Below are 18,071 nucleotides of genomic sequence, written 5' to 3'. Positions count from 1 at the left end.
GCTCGCTGGGGGTGTTTATAGGCGCTCAAGCTGGTCAAGGGTCCGGTAAGGATGATGGATATTTGTGTTTGGTGTCAAGCAACGCTCAGATGCGCGGTCAATCAATCAAAGCCAGACGTGGAGAATGACTGGCGCTGGCTTTGGCAATGGTGGAGCGAGAGTTCTACCTTGTCTACGTCTGGTCGAGATGGAGGGGTAACGTCACTCTATCCGGAAAATTACAGGTCGCAGGCCAGCCGTGGGACAGGCGCTAGGGGGGTGTGAGGGCTCCACTGCGAAGGAGAATTAGCGGACAAAAGCTGCCAAGACTGGAGCAGTTACAGGGCGCCGTTGTAAAGGCTTCGGGGCTGCTCGCTTCAATTGAGCGCTGTCAACACGCCGCCACCGTAGCGTAGCCGGGCTGAGGAACTGCTAAACTTACGACGGGCTATTATGCGCCATTTCAGCTGGGCAGAGCTGCATGCTGTGATGAATGGATTGAATCATTGAATCGTTAAAGTCAATGGAATGCCGCAGTGTTCCAGCTCAGAGTTGCAAGTTCTGACAGCAGGGTACATTCATTGGTACTGTGAGAACTTAAGGCGAGATGCAAGCAGCGCATACATGTACTTGCTTGTACCCGGTAATAATATGGCGCAGAGATGAAGAAACATCAAATCGCAATCTGCACAAGACAAGAACAAATCGAGCCATTGAAACACCATGGATGGCTCTTCCGTCTAGCAAGCTCCATCACATGCTGTCAACACCATTTATTTGTAACAGCAGCCTCGCCCGCTGACAGCTTCCATCAGCATTAGCCTGAGACCTGCATGAGATGTATCGCATTCCTGCCACTGCCATGCGCTCTGATTGGGCCTCTCAAGCCTAGTTGTTTAGGGCGAGCCGAGACGGATGGGATGAGTTCACGTCTCTGATAAACTCCATCATCATTGCGTTGCCACTCAGCAATTGTCATACGACTTTGGTGGCATTCCGATACGTGCCGTCGGGTGTTGTTATCGAGACTTGCAACCGGTGCCAAAGCCGTTTTGCCCTGCCACAACGTGCCGTCCCGTTTTTGACTTTCACTCGGTCCTCGCCACGATGGCTCCAAAGGACTTCGTCATTAAACCTAAACAGGCTTGATTCGAGGCAGGATGAGGCTGTGAACAGTTCATGTATCTATCGAATTAAAAAGAATGATTTAAGTTCCTTGCATTGCAGGGGCTAGAAAAAATGGGTTGCATACAAAAAGAGCAAAAAACGAGGTTCCTGCGTGAATCGAACACGCGACCTAGAGATGACTGCGCGAAACTGCAATCTCTCGCTCTAAACCACTGAGCTAAGGAACCATTCGGAAGACCGGTTGATCCGGTGTGGCGAAGGGGAGATTTATTTTGTCTTATAAGGGATTGCCATCTGATCCGACCATCGCCGTTCCGTGATCCACGCACCGCTGCCGGTGACGGCCGCAAGCTCTACCCTGGAGCGAATACTGTTTTGTACGTGATTGCAAAAATTCAGAACAATCCATAGCAAATCGCTTAGAAAAAAAGATAATGGAGTATACCTTGGCAAAGACCTAGTATGAATGGTCCGACAAAAAATGAGAATACAAGCATATATGCAACTTGACGATGCATTAAGTAGCTGAGTACCTATATCGTGAACGACTATAACAGACGAAATCCTATGGTTATTGGAACTTCTTGTGGCCGCTTTATGATGCACGTATAACACTCCGAATAATTGCACATGCGAAAAACTTGACGAAAAATGTTATGTCAGTTAACAGATCCAAACTGGAAGCTCAAGAGTAGAATCTCCATACAATCGCGACATCAAGTTCAGCAAGCCGCACTGCCTCGGGTCTGAATCCGCTTTCCTGAACGCCGCTTAAACGGGGCGGACTTTGATCCGAGATGATTTGGTGGCTCCAATCCTCCACAGCGTCAGTGCTAATACTATTCTACCAGCCACTTAAACCATCTCCGCGCTCATTCGTTATGATTCCTCGAGAAATTCCATTTTGGCTCTTCTATTCACAGAAGGAGAAATAAAGGACTTGTTAACATATATTGCCTAAAAAAGAGGAAAAAAGTCCAGGCCATGGGTCCTCTGGATTGAGAAACTGAAACTTTCGTTCTTTCTTCGCATTTCGCATCGCTTCGAGAGGACCTACCCGGCAATGGCAGACGCGAACGAGAGGCAATCTTCTGAGACATCCTTTCTCACACTCACCAACCTCATTTAAACTCAAAATTGGCCTTGTTTAATTCAGTCTTTGTTTTACGCCTAATCAAAGTGATCAACAATGAGCGAATCCGCTGAAAATGCGGACTCTGCGCGAGGTGGCCTCGCATGTCAGAATTGCAGACGGAGGAAGAGAAAGGTTGGTTATTCTTCAGCTCATCCATATGTCTCTGTATAATTGATAGCTAATACTTTGTAGTGCGACCGTCAAGTCCCGCGTTGCGGTTCGTGCATAAGACGAGGTCTGGACTGCGTCATGCAAGTCATCAAGAGCATTGATGGACAAGAAGGGTCAGTATCACATCTCGCTATCAGGATACTGCAATGCCCTAATTCGATAATGTAGAGCTGTTCAAAGTCTTGAAAAGGAAATATCGAACCTCGAAGCTCAGCTATCACGGCTACAGACCACTGCACCAGCGCTCCATTCAACACCCGCCGTCCTTCAACAGCAAATTAATCCAACCCCCGTGCCATTTGAAGCTTCCATCTCATCGATTGATACTAGGGAGCAATCTATAGACACTGTTGATTTAGATGTTCTCAGAGAAGTTGAGACTGTGTCACTTTACCGCGGCGAACTCTACAGCCTGCAAAAGATGACTCGCAGGGCACTCCGACTGGCCAATTGCGACCCCCGTGGTATACTGGATCTCACTCCGAAGAAGAGCTTGCTAGCATCATATGACGCCTCTATCTACTCAAAACCTAATGGCATGGGCGACTATCTGGACTACGACATTGCAGTCTATTATGCCAGCAAATACTTTTCTTATATCCATCCGACTTTCCCAATTGTCTCTGAAGCTGTAGTTCAGAGCATACTGAACAAAGTCACGGTCGGTAGCCAAAGCAATCTTGGGGACCGCGTTATGTTCTATCTCATCATTTCCATTGGAGCCATTCTTCCAATAGAGTCGTCAGCCGCCTTTGACACGCGCAACTCTGCCGATTATTTTATACGCGCCATGGAAATCCAGTACTCTTACGACGAATCAGCCACTACAGCACAAATTCTCCTCCTCCTCGCCATTTATTCACTCTTCGACCCCGGCACAGGCAGCTCGTGGCACCTGATGGATCTTGTCACTCAAGCTTGCATTGTTATGGGATATCATCAACTCCAGCCTGAACCAAGAGGAACCGCGGCTGCAGATGGAGATGGAGTGAAGCTATTTCAGGCAGCTTACTTATTTGACTTGTAAGATCATTCGCATCCAATGTGCGGTATCAAGACTGACTAATCATGTTTTTGCGGATAAACAGCTCTATTAGCTCCGCATTAGGGCTGCCGATGAGCATTCAGAATCGCGACATTTCCTCTGAATGGGAGGCATGTATAGTGAAACCTCCGGATATCTGTACATCCGATTCTGAAGGATTAACCCTGGTGGAGATGTTCAGCTGGGCATATGAGCTTTGCGGCAGCTTCCAGAACGGTGGTGCGAGCTACCTATCGTACTATAACGAATACCTCCGTGGCAGAATATTGAGCAATAAAGGGGAGATACCGTTTCTATCAAAGATATTCGGACTCCATCTCGCAACCCAGAGTATAAAGAGGTCGGCTGGGGCCAGCTCTGCGCTTGAAGGCAGAGACAAATTGGTGCAAGACCATCTGGCCGTCCTTCAAAATTCAGTTTCCACATGGTTCGCTCTGCCGTGGATCACGGGATACAGCATCTTCCAGCTTGGACTATTACAAGTCTTGTTCTGCGGAGGGCTACCCCAAAAACAGAGGATAGGCCAGATCTCTCAGACTCTGTCCTTGGCTGAGATGATCCTATCCGTTATCAGCACTAGATTTCCAGGCCTGTATCCTCACAAAGCGCTTGTGAATAAGGTGCTCACGCAGATGGCATCCTCTGACGTCGAGTCTCGTCACAATATCGACTTTCTCGATGGCAGTGATTTATACGAATTCTGCACGAATGCTCTGATGTCCATTGGCATGAATATATCCCATGGATGAGATTTTCTCAAATACACACAAGAAGTTTATCAACTATATTGTCCATTCTTAACAGTGATGACACTGCTACCTGTCAAGTCGGACAAGCTGAAATGCCCAACTACCTGCTTTTAGGCATTCCAGAACAGCAAAGGGACCAAAAAGGAAGAAACACGGGCAAAAAATGAAATTTCAATGCGTAATCTGGGAATCGAACCCAGGGCTCCCCGACGTTGCTCGGATGGCAACGGAGAATTTTACCACTAAACCAATTACGCTTGTTCTTCGTTGTAGGACTGAGTCGAGTTGATGACTATAAACCTATCACGAGCGGGAAAGCTCTTACTCCCCCACCAAACAACGGCAATTGGCACTCTTTAAAAACCTCGAGTTGAAATTTTCTACGATATTATATTGTACATCTCTTTGAACTCCTTTATCTCACCGTTATTTGTCTCTTCACGGCCCTCGAGATCGGACGCTATGCGGACTCAACTCAACTCCACCAAAACTTCCTAAATAGGCAAGTCTCGGAAAGCCGTCCGCCTGAAAATTACTGTTGGCGGACGCAACTCCGGGAGATACCCCATAATAGTCCCAGCTGGATCTCGGGAATCTACGGATTAGCTGTGCTGGCTTGATGGGGATGGATGGCCTTGTCATAGCCGAATGGAGAAGCTCCAGCCACCCCAATGGAAAGGGAAGCAATAAGGATAGGGCAAAATCCAGAGACGAGGAACGGACAACCCCAGACTCTTGTATGTTTGTCAAACCCTTGCAAGACGCAAGGCTGTAAGTAGATATGGCAAAAAAAAGATGAAAAACGCAAAAAGAAATGTCTTGACGAGAGTGGGACTCGAACCCACGCGGATTGCTCCACCAGGAATTGCTGTTAAGGTAGCCTTAACCTGACGCCATAACCAACTCGGCCATCTCGCCCAGATGCTGTGATGTGATGGATTCTGCCGTTGTTCGGAGAGACGTTTCTGGCAACAACATCGTCGAACTGTGTTGACTCCGAGCTTTTCTTCTTCTCCAGAGTGCTGCAGGGACGGGGCGTTTGGAACAAGACGCCACCCGCCCCTGATGCCAGGCTTATCGTCTTATGGGTGCCCTTGTCATTTTAGTGGCTTGAAGTGATTAAGCTCGAGGGTCAGCTGCAGCGGCGTATGTCGGAGCAGCATCGCCAACATCCGCGTCGAACATCTCGCTGAAAGGAAATCTTGCTGATTCCTGCATTGGAGATGCGAGAATCCAATACTATTGGCATCTTCTGAGCATGCCTCGTCAGATTACCAACTTTTCTGGCGCGTGCGCCCGTTGTCGTGCCAAGAAGCTCAAGGTAATGAACGAATGAAATCAGCTGGTTCAGCCAACAATGCACTCAGCTTCTTTCTCCGTTTTCACTCCCTGGGGTCTAAGTTGCCATTCTAACTAATAAATCTACATCCAAGTGCGATAAAGATGCTCGAGTCTGCTCCAACTGTAACCGCGCAAAGACCCCCTGCATCGAGATTGATCCGGTCTCGGGGGAGCACTACGAGAGAGGGTGAGCTGGATCTCGCAGCACATCATGCTATGTAAAAACCGGTAATTGCTCGTGTGCTCATGTATGATTAGATACATTGAAGACTTGAAGGCGCGAGCAGCCTATCTTCGAGCCGCCTATCTTGAAGCTCAAGGCAACAGACCATATGCGCAGGCCGTACGGACCAATGACTCGACTCCTCTTGAGCTTCAAGGGCACGGCATCTCACCAAACGTCAGATCTATTGCCGGGTCTTCATCCAAGGCTACAGGAACTCCCAAATTCACCGATGGCAGTATATTTAGGTGAGTCAGCTTAAACATCGAATATCGAATGCCCTTTAGACTGATGGATTTCAAGTCTTGGACACCTAGTAGCAGCAGCGCTGTCTATGCACTTTTCCCAGGGAACTGGATTTCAAGCAGGATCACTACTACAGCCCCAAACTGATGGGATCGAAATCTCGTTGAGTGACGAGGACAACCTACCACCTCTCTCGGAGGCCTGTGATCTGACTGATGCCTAGTGAGTTTTTGACATCTCACTCTATTACCTGAGATATGGCCAATCTGCTAATGCATCGTTTTAAGTTTTGAGATTGGCTTTCACAGAGTCTCCCCTTTTATGAGTAAAAGTCGGGCATATGAGCAGATCGAACGCTTGTATGACAATCGCTCTGCCTCGAGTTCCCCCTTGGAAAGAAAAAATGACTTGTATCAGCTATTCATGATTTTTGCTGTTGGACTACCATTTTCGAGGCGACCATCATCAAGCAAATCTCCAATCCATTACTATGCTTCCGCCATGCAATATGCTGAAGAAGTCTTGTCACTCACAGATGGCGAGACACAAATACAAAACACCCTGTTGCTCCTTGTTTTCGCTCACCAGCACGCTACTGGAAGTAAGTGACCCAACTAAAAATTGTGGAAAACTGTCTTGACTCATATCCTTCATCTAGTTGGTAGCAGATGGAAATTAGCGAGACAGGCCATGAGGACGTGTATTCAGCTTGGATACCATAGAGCTCCCTCCAAACCGCTAGATGCGGTGACTGAACAAAGGCGCAGACGGCTTTTCTGGTGCTGCTACGTCCAGGAGCGATTTGCTGCATGTGGTCTAGGACGGCCTATAGCAATTGCCGATCATGATATTACCGTTGAGGTGGGTATACCCAAAAATTGGCGGAATTGTATGTATTTTGCGTGCTAAACAGTTGAGTTTAGATGCCCGACTACGTTTGTCTAGATGACCTGGAAAAGGGGCTTGACACAAGTATACCGAATGGATCTGAGGTTGCTGTACTCATCCGACAATCTCAGCTGCGAAGAATCTCAACAAAAGTCCGCGAACAGCTTTATGCAAGACGTACAAACGACAGCTTCCAAGCCAAGGCAGAAGCCGCTAACCTACTCTACGCAGAGCTTGAGCAGTGGCGTCTCTTACACGAAGAAACAAGCACCATCTCTCATTCCCCATGTATCTTTCTAACAAAAGAGTATATGGAAGTCAACTTTCATCGAGAGAAGCTCTTTATTTTCTCTACATTAGTGGTACCTACGGGGCAGGAGGCGCACTTATTTAAGCCTGATGTGACATATCTCAGGCATTGCTTAGACCCTGCCGTTCAAATCATCTTCCTTTACCAAACTCTGTTGGCTAAGGGTGTCAAGACGACATTATGGTAAGCGACGACTGATTCAAATATGCTCCAATTTGATGCATATACTAATTGGAATATCTGTAGGACGTGGATACAAGATATACTACGCTCCGGGTTCATGATTCTATACTGTGGAATCCACACATCAAACATTCTCAGCAGCCAAAACGAAACCGCTGCTTCCTCTATAGCTACCAACCAGATCCCGGAACCTCAGTCAATCATCAAAGCCCTCGACGACTGTCGGCAGATGCTAAAAGACATTTCTCTAAAGTGGTCGGCAGTGACTCCGCACTGGGTGGCATTTGACCGGCTATCCTGCGACGTGAGAAAATTAATTGAGAATAGCTCATCACCAGGAGCGATGCTGGGTGGACATAACGATATGCCTGTGAACCAGACGATGAACCAGGGACTTTGGGATGTGCCGATGGATATGTCGTACTGGGATGACCTGTTGGACGGGGATGTAAATATGAACGAGGTGTTTGGTTTTGACATGAACACTTTTGCGTGATGGAACAATTGAGATGCTTGGCGAATTACTAGATGATGAAACGGCATATGGAGTTTGAGAGATGTTGGTGGCGGATGACCACACAAATTACGATCAGATATACTTGTCATTAATATACATGAAGGTGCGGCGATGGCGTATACTTGTCATCCGAAATACGCATTAGCTTTCTTTTGTTCCTAGTTTACATCCGCGCCGTGTCCCTAAGTAATATGGGCATTAAGATCCTCTCTCCTTCGCCTCCTCCTTACGGAGCCTATCGATCAGCTTGCCTCTCAAGAACGGGCTCAGTCCAAGGCTTGAAACAGCAAGGTTAGCTCAGACAGAGTAAAAAGAGAGAGATGACAAGCAGTTGGATTTGTCCAAAACTTACATTCCTTCATTAGTCACGATCCTATACGTCCCGCTTGGCTGAAGCTTTCCGACAACTTCTCCAGACTCGTCCACTTCAACGCTTCCTAAGATATCTTCCGGCCAGGCAATCCGGCCAAAGTCAGGCGGATTCCTGCGATCGCTCAGATGAACGAACCCGCCTCGGCCTGCACCGCCCGGCCCGCCCTGCGCACTCGCTCCTCCGGCTCCATCTCCTCCAGCTCCGCCGCCTCCTCCTTGCTTCCGGGAAGATCCTTGATGGCGCTCTTGGCGCTGCCCGGGGAAGAATGAGCCACCGGACCCGAGATTGAACCCTCCTGGGCTGGCAAAGGCTTTTGCTTGCGCAATCACATCTTCATCTTGATGGCCGTATTCAGATACGACCTCGTTGAGAATCGATACAAACTTTGGGTTCTGTGTAAATGAATGAGGTGTCGGGGGAACGGCTGTGGTAACGCCAATTGCAAGCGTTTGAGAGGGAGGATTTGAGTCTAGATAGGTGAGGATATGTGATGAAGGTGCTGCTGCATTGTCAAAGACTTTCTGAAGTGGATTTGGTAAGCTCATCAGTTCTCAGTGTAAACCGGCTTTGCGTTTGCGACTCACAATGTATGAGTTATTCTTCAGCGTAGACACTGTTCTCAGAAACAGTCGTGAGCTTTGGTGAGCTATTCGAAATCTGGTTGATATCATGTTTGCGGCTGTGAAAGTCCCCCAATCGGATACAAAGTAGAGGGAGAGATTGATGAAAATATAGCCCAGCAAATTAATCGCCAATGAGGTCATTCAGAGCTTGAGCTTCTGGCAGCTCAGACTTTACCCCACGCTCCCCGGTATGCGCATTTATGCGTCTAAGCGAAATCAATTAGACGCGTCGACGCGGTCTCCCCTCCAAAAGTTCGCGATAGTAGAGCTCAGGTGGGCTATCAGCTAAAATTCGGGCAATTGCTGTCTCGATTCTTCTATCCTATTTTCTGGTGCGATGCCGACTTCAAGCTCTTAATCTCGACAGCATCAAACCATGGACAAAACACCGGCCCCCATTTTCCGCAAGCAGCGTCCACTGATTCCATCATCATCAGTGGCGCCCTCATCGTCGCCGGCATTCGGAACTCCAGTCCACCCTCCGAAGCCATTCAGCATCAATGCCCCCAAAGCCGCGATCCTCCCCATCATCCTCCCGCCTGCGACTCTCCGACCGCTCGCCTTCCGCACATTCACAAAGAAGCACTCGCTGACACTCACTTCGTCGGCACTGCAGGAGCTTGCGTCCTTCATCGGGCGACACTGCGGCTCGGGATGGCGTGAAGAGGGCTTGGCAGAAAGAGTGCTGGAGGAGGTGGCGAGAAGCTGGAAGAATCGAAATGGCGGCGTCATGGTGGAGGGGGCGAGCAAGGAGCTGCAAGACATCCTCAAGACGCTGGAGGGAAACATGAGTGGCGGCAAGATCATGGGCCAGGGCAGAGGGCTTCCACGGGGAGACAGCATGCTGGAGATCAACGACAGCGATACAATCAACACTAGACTCGGTATCAGACCAACGGCACTCCCTCGGCAAGACAGCAATGTTAGCTTTGGCATGTCTGGATTGGGGGTGCAAGAGGAGGCAGATGATGACGAAGAGGCCAGCGATGCCCGCGCCTGGCTCAAGGTCATTGACGCCTATGACCAGCCACGGCTCCTTTACAACGTGGATAAGAAACACTTTGAAAGGTGAGATATGCCACATTATACTCTGCTCATGTTGTATTTCAATTCAAACTCACACGTGGAACATAGAGATACCGCCAAGCCCTCATTATTACCTCCAGCTTCCCACAAAACCACCGTCTTCCGAAACCGCTACCACGTCATTCACCAACGTCTCCTCCGAAACGAATCCTTCCAGACCTCTTCCGTCACCTCGTCCCGTAAACACACTCTACAACGCTCACTATCCAACCAACAATCTCTCAGAATCACGCCCATCGCCAATTTGCTCGGTCGACACGGAAGCAATCACATGCTCCTAGGCCAGCTGAACATCCTACCGACAGGAGACCTTGCCATAAGTGACCTGACAGGCACCATTGCCCTTGATGTTTCACAGGCGGTTGCCATCCCCGATGATTCAGCATGGTTTTGCCCCGGAATGATGGTCCTTGTAGACGGCGTGTACGAGGAGGAAGAAGAATCAGTTGGTAAAGGTCTCAGTGGCAGTAGCGGCGTTGGAGGCACTCTTGGTGGCCGATTCCAGGGATTCTTCATCGGGCAGCCCCCTTGCGAGAAGCGTAAGTCGACTCTCGGCATCAGTGGGCTCGATGGAACCGACCATGACCAGACCATTGGGGGAGGCTTCGGTTGGATCGACTTCCTCGGCGTCGGTAGTGAGCGTGCAGTCGGATCCAAAATGCGAAGGCTGGAGAGAAGATTACTACAGCCGGCCCCTGAAGAAGACATGCCCTCGCGGAATCGCGTCGTCATCATTGGTGAAATCAACCTCGACCAGCCGCGAGCCCTTCAAGCCCTCCGCAAGATCCTGTCATTATACGCCGCCGAACCCGAAGGCACATCGCCCCTCACATTTGTCCTGGCCGGCAACTTCACGCAACACGCCGTCATGGCCCGAGGTGGCAGCGGCGGCAGCATTGAGTACAAAGAGTACTTTGACGCCCTTGCCTCTACCTTTTCTGACTTCCCCACGCTTCTCCAGTCCTCCACCTTTGTCTTCGTTCCCGGCGACAACGATGGCTGGGTCTCTTCCTTCACAGGTGGTGCGTCCGTGCCACTGCCTCGAAAACCTGTCCCTGAAATGTTCACCTCGCGCATTCGTCGGGCTTTTGCCACGGCCAATGCCGAAGCTGGCAACACGGGCGTTCAGGGTTCTGCTGTATGGACGAGCAACCCAAGCAGAATGTCGCTTTTCGGACCAAACCACGAGCTTGTCTTGTTTAGAGACGATATATCCGCCAGACTGAGGCGTACCTCGGTAACTCTCAAGCGCAAACCCACCGCCGAAACAGATGGCGCTCCAGGGGAAGACAATGCCTCTCCCGATCTCCCATCAGCATCACCCGCTGCCGAGGGCGACGCCATGGATCTTGACTCGGCTGCCGCTGACAAACCCTCCACCAGTACCTCCTCTTCTCTTCCCCTCGACGTGAAAACAGCCCAGAAGCTCGTCAAGACGATCCTTGACCAGGGCTACCTCTCTCCTTTTCGCCAGTCTACCCGCCCCGTGCACTGGGACTACGCTTCCGCGCTACATTTATACCCCTTGCCCACTGCCATGGCGCTCATCGATACGACGGCGCCGCCGTTTTGCATCACGTATGAAGGGTGTCACGTCATGAACCCGGGGAGCATTCTCGTGCCTGGGCGGAAGGGCGTTGGAAGATGGGTAGAGTATGAGATTGGGCGGCTGGGGAAGCTGAGGGAGTGTACTTTGTAATCATGTAGGCGCAAGCATTAGAGGGAAATAAGGGTCTGTTGATATAAGGGAAGAAAAGGGAATCTTGCTTGGTGGGATATGGAATTAGATGTAGCATCACGTAACGCATGAAATAACTACCTAGTCAGGGACGACTAGACAATGGATATGAAATAACATTATTATGAGGATTGATCAAACCGAGACACGATAAATGCCATGTTATATATCTTAATATTCAAGAAATCAAAGGCCGTGCGCCATCATGATTCGCTTCATATGCTTCATTTGATCCTTCCCGTTATGAAATATCCAAACCCATATTATTTTACCCCAAAAAGTCGTGTATGCTTGGGTATCTAAAAACATCTTTTTACCAATCAACTACAACCGTCATATTTCGTCCTGTTTCTTCTCGTATATTATTCCAACAGCAGCTCATCCTGATGCAAAACTCCATACAGGCCCTCAATCTCCTTCTTAATCTTCTTCAACTCGGCGGCCACCTGCGCCGTGACAAGGGTATACGCATAAAGCAAAGCATAATCTTTTTCTTCCGTCATGGCCTGGACGGCATCGTCCTCGCCGTTTCTCAAGTTCATCTCCATATGATTCTTGCGGTACTGATAGATTTTGTTCAAGAGGCGGTCTCTGGTGCGGTCAATAGTAGGAATAGCATCCGTAAGAGGATACTCTAGCATAACGCACGACGCCAGGACTTGGAAAACGTGGCATAGGCGTTCACATAGTTGTACCCTTTCAGCAGCCGTAATTTCCAGCAGGGCACTCTCGCCCTCTGAGAGAGTGTCTCGACGCTGTGTAATGAGACGCATAGCGTAGAGGCCGTCTAGTATGTGCTTCGTAGAGCGCATAATGCGGCCATAGGCAGCTTCAGGGAACGGCCCGCGAAGTTCAAACTCAGATTTGGCAGAATCTCGCAGCGACTCCAGTTTGAACACTGTATATAGTGATATAATTAGCAAGAGCAATCAGACACGTAAAGGGGGTATTAATCATACCATATCGCCGAAGGGCTATCTGTTCGCCCTCCTTCATGAAATCCATGCCTTCATCACCGCCCTCTAGCAAGGCAGCCAGAGGTCCACGTTTCCAAATGAGCCCAAGCTGTAGATATAGCACCGAGAGCCCCTCTCTGAATTTCTTTCTCCCAGAGATTGGCCATAACAGTCGACAGACGAGAATACCCCACAAGATTCCCAACGTAACCGCCACTACTCGATGGTACGTAATCTCGAAAATGAGAGGATCTATTCCACCCTCATCGTCATCGTCATCGTCAACATCTTGCGTCAAGCTGTAAGCATACAGCACAATGACGTTGTATGCCAGAAGCGAGATTCTCCCCAGGGGAGCTTTCTTCATGACTAGAATCACATAAAAGTTTCCCAGCGCTACAATGATGGTGCAGAGCTCAAGGAGCCAGGGATTGGTCATGCTTATTGACCACGCGAAGCAAGCACAGGCTCCCCCTATCAGGGTCCCAATAAATCGGGAGCTACCTGTCGTGTTGGAGGCACCAGTTGTCATTCCGACAACAATCATGTAGGACAGAAGGCCCCATTCGCCTCTCCAGTGTTGATACACTGGTCTTGTAGCAGGGATGAAAGCAAGCATGGCCCATAAAACGGCACCAATACCTACTTTGATTCCAAACATCACATCCTCGCGCGTTAGGAACCGAAGAAACTTTAGTAAAGCCTGGGAGCATTTGCGAGCAAAAGAATTAGACTTCTGCGGTGAGGCATCCCAATGAAATGAGTCTCTCTTCTTCAGCATGGCCTTGGGTAGACCCTGAGGGGTAGGCGACTTCATTCGGCCCCTGGGCTTTCTGACCAGGAGGGGTTCGTGTTCTGCATCACGGTCGCTGCGGCGTTGAAAGAGCTTCCAGTGCCTCCAGAACTTGAGCCACCTCCAGCTGCGATCTTGGTGTGCCAACGGATTTTGCAATGATTCAAGCACGTCGAGGTACGCATCCATCTCCTCTGCCACTGCCTGCAAACTGAAGGAAAAGTGGCCACAAGCAGCGGCAACCTCCTCTATATCAGCTTGAATGTTTTCGGTTCGCGATCTTCCGAGCTCGATGCTTCGATATAGTTCTCGAAGGGCCTTGCCTCTAGCATTGTTGTACAGATTCACCGCATCCCGGAGGCTGGCACGCAGGTGCACATTGACAGCCACCTGATCTTCAGGGTGTTTGCCAAAAGGGTTCTCTTTCAGCGTTTCTGATAGAGTATATGCCAAAGACTTCATCGAAGGACCCAGCAGTGCCAAAAAGAGCGCGAATATATCGGATGGCACACGAAAGATGGGCGACTTATCGAGCGTAGGGTCTGAGTGGCTATTGAGGGCCGAACGACGTTCGAATTCGTCTTCTTCAATGACTGATAGGCCATCAGAAAAGTATGAAACACTTCGAGTCATTCCAGATGCTGGCTCAGGAGAAAATAAGTGTGATTGCGGTACCACAATAGAGTTGGGTCCCTCTTTCAGAAGCGTCAGCTGGGTCTGGAGCGCACTACGAAGACCCCCAGTCGCCTGCGACAGCGTTTCCAACGACTTGATGAGACGTTTATCCAACCGGTATATGTCCTCTCTCCCGAGAAAGTATTGCTCGATTTTAGACTCTCGGAGAGTTGTCATTATCTGAGCATACGATGAGTTATATTGAGCAGATGCCTGGGCATACTCGGGAGAGTTGACCTCGTCCTCCGATCCGTTTAAAAACCCACTGGTGATAAAAGACAAACGATCACTCAGCGCCACTGCTGCAGTAAGGATAGATTGGCGCAACACCTTTCTTGCCGACACGCGCCATAACAGGAGGTTAACAGCCACGGTAAAGGTGATTCCAAGCAACAACAGCTTAAACATCTGGATGATCTTATCCACGGAGAAGTAGCCATTGTTGACGGATTCTTCTTTGGTAATGATGGATATAATGGCCATTGATGCCAAGGTAGAGGCGGTGTTGACAAGGGGCTGGTTCAATCGCTGCTTAGTCCAGCCGACCAAGCCAAGACCGCCTCCAATGCATACAAGTAGGACGATGGCATGTGCGGGAGCGGCAGATCCAGAGATGGCGCGAGAGGCAATAGCTATCCCCATCGACAGCATACAGACCAGCTCAGCATATATCACGGCCACAATGGCAATCACAACAGCCTCCAGCATGGACCCAGCCGTCCGGGCTGGGTGAAAGTACACTGTCAACGTCGCCGCAATGTGTTTTCCATCCCGGCGGCCCAAGAAGTTGGACAACGGCGGCCAAAACGTCGCCGTGGTGCCCAAGAGATATGCCAGCGTGCACTTGAGCACTTGCCGCCCCTCGTCGGTCTGCAGCCATCGCCAGGCCGCCAGCGACTTGGTCCGCACAGCTCTCGAAGCAGCCTGGAGATGCTGACCAACCGAATTCACCGAAGTTGTTGGCGGACGACGCTCGGATCCATTGCAGTGCGACCGGGTCCTGGGAGTGCGGAGGGTGAATTGGCGCCGGGAGCGCTCGCCCGTGGCAGGGATGATGAAGGTGCCATTGCGCATTTTCTATTGATAGGAAACGGCCGAGTTTAGCAAAGCGCCTCATGCAGAGTAATCTGGAAGGGGGAAGGCGAGTTCACGTACACTCCTCTTGGAGGGACGCGCGGGCGGCAATGCGGCCGTCGTCGAGGACATGGAGCTGGAGCTGTCTCTGCTGCCGTTGGAGCTGCTCATGGCTGGAAGCGTCGGCCGCGTCTGCTGCGGGACAGAACAAGCATTCTCATGGGCTCGAGAAAGGCCCCGAGCCGTGTCTCCAGGTCAGCCCGCGATTCGGCTGCTGGAGGCGATTGCTGCTGGCGTCTGTGTGGTGGTTGATGGATGGCTAGGGCAGGGTTGGGCTGCTATCGTGGGAAGCTCAGGTACTAAGCTAGCTGAGCCAGCTGCCGCGGTGACGAGAGAGCATTGAGACGGGAGCAAGTTTGAAATTTGAATCAGGTGCACGCACTCCGTACTGTCCGCTACTGTAAACACTCAGTTAGCGGGACCGAATGCCGGGAGCTTATGGCATGGGGCGCAGCGGTCGTTAGCGGCCCTGAGCGTGCTGGAGCGCCTGTTCAGGTACCGGCACTCGTTACGGAGTAGAACTATGTTGACACTTTGCAGCGGGGCCAGCAGGTGGGCCAGATGTATGTACTCCGGGCTTTGGGGTTGGGGCAAGCTGTCAATTTGCAATTACCGCCAGATCGTGAGCCATGGAGCCTTGAACCCTTGGCGATCTCTTGGGCCACCTCCAATCGGCCGTCGCCATCCCATGCACCCACGGCAATGCTAGTGCCGAGCAATATAAACTATTAGATGTGACAGTCGAGTAGCACTGCTAGCGGGAGTCGGGATTTGGATTGCATGGAGCTGTTGATCAGATGCATCACGGACGGCGTGATTTAATGTTGATTTGGGCGCTTGTGCACGTCCAACAGCAGCTTGAAGCTTGTCATTCGGGCTGCGCCACCACCACCGACCGCCCACTAGCCACGATCTGATTTGATGCCTTCCGTTATCAGGCGCTCCAGCGTGCTCCTAAACTCGGGCCTTGCTCCAGTGCCGTCGCCTGTTTGAGCCTGTTGCATATGTCCAGACGCAACGGATCTTGACTCTAACGCTTGGCGCCGTGCACATTCATGGAGCCCAAAACAAGTGCCATTGTGCTATTATCTGACCTGCTGGTTAGAAATCACGATAAGCCTGCTCCTCACGCCGTTCCGCGCCGCTTCTTCCTTCTCCCATCCCTCCAGTCTTGCAGTCTCCCAGGCGCGCTGTCTGCTCGTCTCACTTAGACGGCTTCCAGGTTCTGCTTGTGCGTCTGCGTCTGGCCTCGGTGTCCCGCTTCCCTCTTCATCAACATACGCCAAATCGCCCACGCTGGCCACCTACTCGTTCATCCGACGACGGCTCATGTCCGCCATGGCTGCTCCGGGGCCCAGAAGGTTCGCCCCTTTGCGAGCAGCAGCCGGCCTGTCACCATTCCACAGCGATCCGATACTGAGGGGCATCATATTTGACATGGACGGGACATTGTGGTATGAAACACCCTATACAGCCAGCTAATGATTGAGCTGTCTTACCTAATGCCCCCTCTCTTTCCCTTTGTTTTTTTCTTTCGTTTTCTTCAACGCTCTTCTCTTCTCTTCTGAAGCCCATTCTGTTATAAAAGCCTTCTATCTTTTTTTTTCTTATATATTTCTCTCAAGTGTGATAGCCCTATAGTTCTAGGGACAAGATCAAGTGATTTGTCTTTCATATTGTCGGGTGGCATTTGGGCAATGGCAAGTTTTGCTCAACAGCCTTGTCACTGACTCATTTTGCTTACTGCGTTTATATGCCCCTCATTCTGCCACGGAACAAGATGGAAGAAAGACAACGGCAAAAGGATGAACAGAATAGAAGGGAGGAGAAGAGAATGAAGAGAATGAAAGGGGAAAATATGCTCTCCACAAATTGGCATTGCCTCTGACATCCTCAATAGTGAGCCTCAAACATACATGTTCAGGGAAATGCGCTCCGTCCTCGGCATCCCTCAGTCAGTGGACATTCTCGAACACATCGACAAGCTCCCCCCTCACCAGCAGCCGCCCGCCCACGAGGCCATCCGCGCCATCGAGCGCAAGGCCATGGCCTCGCAGACGCCCCAGCCGGGCCTCCAGGACCTCATGTCCTACCTCGAGGCCTACCAGGTGCCCAAGGCCATCTGCACCCGCAACTTCGACATCCCCGTCCAGCACCTCATCTCAAAGTTCCTGCCCGCCTCCCAGTTCTATCCCGTCATCACCCGCGACTTTCGCCCTCCTAAGCCCCATCCGGCAGGTATCATGCACATCGCCCAGAGCTGGGGGCTGGTCGACGGCTCCGGCGCCGTGGACACCAGCGGCTTGATCATGGTGGGCGATTCCCTCGATGATCTGACGGCGGGGAGGTTGGCGGGCGCTGCCACCGTGTTGCTGCTCAACGACGTGAACAAGGAGCTGGCCAACCATGAGCATACCGACTTGGTAATCCACAAGCTCAACGACTTAATTCAAATCCTGGAAAATGGATTTCAGGGGAGAGTGATAGAACAAGGGCGTTTACCATTGTGATTTTCCGCATATATCCAAACGTTAGATTTAGGCGCTTCTCAGCATCAAGCACAATACATGTAAACAAATCCACCAACACTACATTGGACATAGGCATATATATATACTCTTTGTATACGGGAGGGAAATGGCAAATACAAAATTCATTTAATGCTCACTTGCAAAAGCCACTTTCTCTTTTCTCTCACTTTCATCTCATCTGTTATTTTCTCAGCTTAAGCTGGGTTGCTAGATTCAAACGCTCTGCGTTTGCTACATAGGTAGGTAC

General features: G+C 50.5%; 6 protein-coding genes and 3 non-coding genes across 9 annotated transcripts; 4 read left to right on the top strand and 5 right to left on the bottom strand.

The window, feature by feature from the left end:
- Positions 1 to 1,248: 1,248 nt before the first annotated feature.
- V8C40DRAFT_t126 lies at positions 1,249 to 1,334 on the bottom strand. Its single transcript has one exon. It is a non-coding gene; the product is annotated as a tRNA-Cys (tRNA).
- Positions 1,335 to 1,971: 637 nt separating this feature from the next.
- On the top strand, positions 1,972 to 4,362 carry V8C40DRAFT_246230 (fungal specific transcription factor domain-containing protein). The gene is made up of 4 exons (XM_083216076.1): positions 1,972 to 2,374; positions 2,435 to 2,526; positions 2,582 to 3,436; positions 3,502 to 4,362. The coding sequence occupies exons 1-4, from the start codon at positions 2,297 to 2,299 to the stop codon at positions 4,205 to 4,207; spliced, it is 1,731 nt and encodes a 576-aa protein (XP_083072423.1). The 5' UTR covers positions 1,972 to 2,296; the 3' UTR covers positions 4,208 to 4,362.
- Positions 4,363 to 4,382: 20 nt separating this feature from the next.
- Positions 4,383 to 4,464, bottom strand: V8C40DRAFT_t125. The gene has a single exon. It is a non-coding gene; the product is annotated as a tRNA-Gly (tRNA).
- Positions 4,465 to 4,918: 454 nt separating this feature from the next.
- V8C40DRAFT_246227 (Zn(II)2Cys6 transcription factor) lies at positions 4,919 to 8,077 on the top strand. Its single transcript, XM_083216075.1, has 8 exons — positions 4,919 to 5,528; positions 5,641 to 5,735; positions 5,807 to 6,019; positions 6,075 to 6,239; positions 6,305 to 6,618; positions 6,676 to 6,878; positions 6,941 to 7,398; positions 7,462 to 8,077. The coding sequence occupies exons 1-8, from the start codon at positions 5,466 to 5,468 to the stop codon at positions 7,892 to 7,894; spliced, it is 1,944 nt and encodes a 647-aa protein (XP_083072422.1). The 5' UTR covers positions 4,919 to 5,465; the 3' UTR covers positions 7,895 to 8,077.
- Positions 5,028 to 5,125, bottom strand: V8C40DRAFT_t124. Its single transcript has one exon. It is a non-coding gene; the product is annotated as a tRNA-Leu (tRNA).
- Positions 7,790 to 9,044, bottom strand: V8C40DRAFT_246223 (uncharacterized protein). Its single transcript, XM_083216074.1, has 3 exons — positions 8,873 to 9,044; positions 8,268 to 8,809; positions 7,790 to 8,192 (listed from the first exon to the last, which is right to left on the bottom strand). Exons 1-3 carry the CDS (start codon positions 8,957 to 8,959, stop codon positions 8,114 to 8,116), a joined length of 708 nt encoding a protein of 235 aa, XP_083072421.1. The 5' UTR covers positions 8,960 to 9,044; the 3' UTR covers positions 7,790 to 8,113.
- Positions 9,045 to 9,188: 144 nt separating this feature from the next.
- Positions 9,189 to 11,931, top strand: V8C40DRAFT_246221 (DNA polymerase epsilon noncatalytic subunit). The gene is made up of 2 exons (XM_083216073.1): positions 9,189 to 9,979; positions 10,046 to 11,931. The coding sequence occupies exons 1-2, from the start codon at positions 9,288 to 9,290 to the stop codon at positions 11,694 to 11,696; spliced, it is 2,343 nt and encodes a 780-aa protein (XP_083072420.1). The 5' UTR covers positions 9,189 to 9,287; the 3' UTR covers positions 11,697 to 11,931.
- Positions 11,836 to 15,825, bottom strand: V8C40DRAFT_246219 (Fusaric acid resistance protein-like-domain-containing protein). The gene is made up of 3 exons (XM_083216071.1): positions 15,315 to 15,825; positions 12,695 to 15,236; positions 11,836 to 12,633 (listed from the first exon to the last, which is right to left on the bottom strand). Exons 1-3 carry the CDS (start codon positions 15,402 to 15,404, stop codon positions 12,098 to 12,100), a joined length of 3,168 nt encoding a protein of 1,055 aa, XP_083072419.1. The 5' UTR covers positions 15,405 to 15,825; the 3' UTR covers positions 11,836 to 12,097.
- Positions 15,826 to 16,277: 452 nt separating this feature from the next.
- V8C40DRAFT_246218 (HAD-like domain-containing protein) lies at positions 16,278 to 18,066 on the top strand. The gene is made up of 2 exons (XM_083216070.1): positions 16,278 to 16,747; positions 17,194 to 18,066. Exons 1-2 carry the CDS (start codon positions 16,623 to 16,625, stop codon positions 17,801 to 17,803), a joined length of 735 nt encoding a protein of 244 aa, XP_083072418.1. The 5' UTR covers positions 16,278 to 16,622; the 3' UTR covers positions 17,804 to 18,066.
- Positions 18,067 to 18,071: the final 5 nt, after the last annotated feature.

The sequence above is a fragment of the Trichoderma camerunense genome (genome assembly GCF_050948025.1).
Source record: "Trichoderma camerunense strain CBS 138272 chromosome Unknown V8C40scaffold_10, whole genome shotgun sequence".
NCBI classification, from domain to species: domain Eukaryota; kingdom Fungi; phylum Ascomycota; class Sordariomycetes; order Hypocreales; family Hypocreaceae; genus Trichoderma; species Trichoderma camerunense.
The sequence above is the reverse complement of the archived record's forward strand: the minus strand, read 5'-3'. Positions and strand labels throughout refer to the sequence as shown.

Coding starts and splice junctions, on each gene's coding strand:
- V8C40DRAFT_246227 (XM_083216075.1), top strand. CDS start 5,466: ATGCCTCGTCAGATTACCAACTTTTCTGGCGCGTGCGCCCGTTGTCGT. Junction 5,736..5,806: donor GGGGAGCACTACGAGAGAGG/GTGAGCTGGATC, acceptor ATGTATGATTAG/ATACATTGAAGACTTGAAGG. Junction 6,619..6,675: donor TCACCAGCACGCTACTGGAA/GTAAGTGACCCA, acceptor TCCTTCATCTAG/TTGGTAGCAGATGGAAATTA.
- V8C40DRAFT_246218 (XM_083216070.1), top strand. CDS start 16,623: ATGTCCGCCATGGCTGCTCCGGGGCCCAGAAGGTTCGCCCCTTTGCGA. Junction 16,748..17,193: donor GACATGGACGGGACATTGTG/GTATGAAACACC, acceptor CATCCTCAATAG/TGAGCCTCAAACATACATGT.
- V8C40DRAFT_246221 (XM_083216073.1), top strand. CDS start 9,288: ATGGACAAAACACCGGCCCCCATTTTCCGCAAGCAGCGTCCACTGATT. Junction 9,980..10,045: donor GATAAGAAACACTTTGAAAG/GTGAGATATGCC, acceptor CGTGGAACATAG/AGATACCGCCAAGCCCTCAT.
- V8C40DRAFT_246219 (XM_083216071.1), bottom strand. CDS start 15,404: ATGAGCAGCTCCAACGGCAGCAGAGACAGCTCCAGCTCCATGTCCTCG. Junction 15,237..15,314: donor CGCGTCCCTCCAAGAGGAGT/GTACGTGAACTC, acceptor TCCTATCAATAG/AAAATGCGCAATGGCACCTT. Junction 12,634..12,694: donor GATAGCCCTTCGGCGATATG/GTATGATTAATA, acceptor CACTATATACAG/TGTTCAAACTGGAGTCGCTG.
- V8C40DRAFT_246230 (XM_083216076.1), top strand. CDS start 2,297: ATGAGCGAATCCGCTGAAAATGCGGACTCTGCGCGAGGTGGCCTCGCA. Junction 2,375..2,434: donor GCAGACGGAGGAAGAGAAAG/GTTGGTTATTCT, acceptor AATACTTTGTAG/TGCGACCGTCAAGTCCCGCG. Junction 2,527..2,581: donor AGCATTGATGGACAAGAAGG/GTCAGTATCACA, acceptor TCGATAATGTAG/AGCTGTTCAAAGTCTTGAAA.
- V8C40DRAFT_246223 (XM_083216074.1), bottom strand. CDS start 8,959: ATGATATCAACCAGATTTCGAATAGCTCACCAAAGCTCACGACTGTTT. Junction 8,810..8,872: donor TGAAGAATAACTCATACATT/GTGAGTCGCAAA, acceptor AATCCACTTCAG/AAAGTCTTTGACAATGCAGC. Junction 8,193..8,267: donor ATCGTGACTAATGAAGGAAT/GTAAGTTTTGGA, acceptor TGCTGTTTCAAG/CCTTGGACTGAGCCCGTTCT.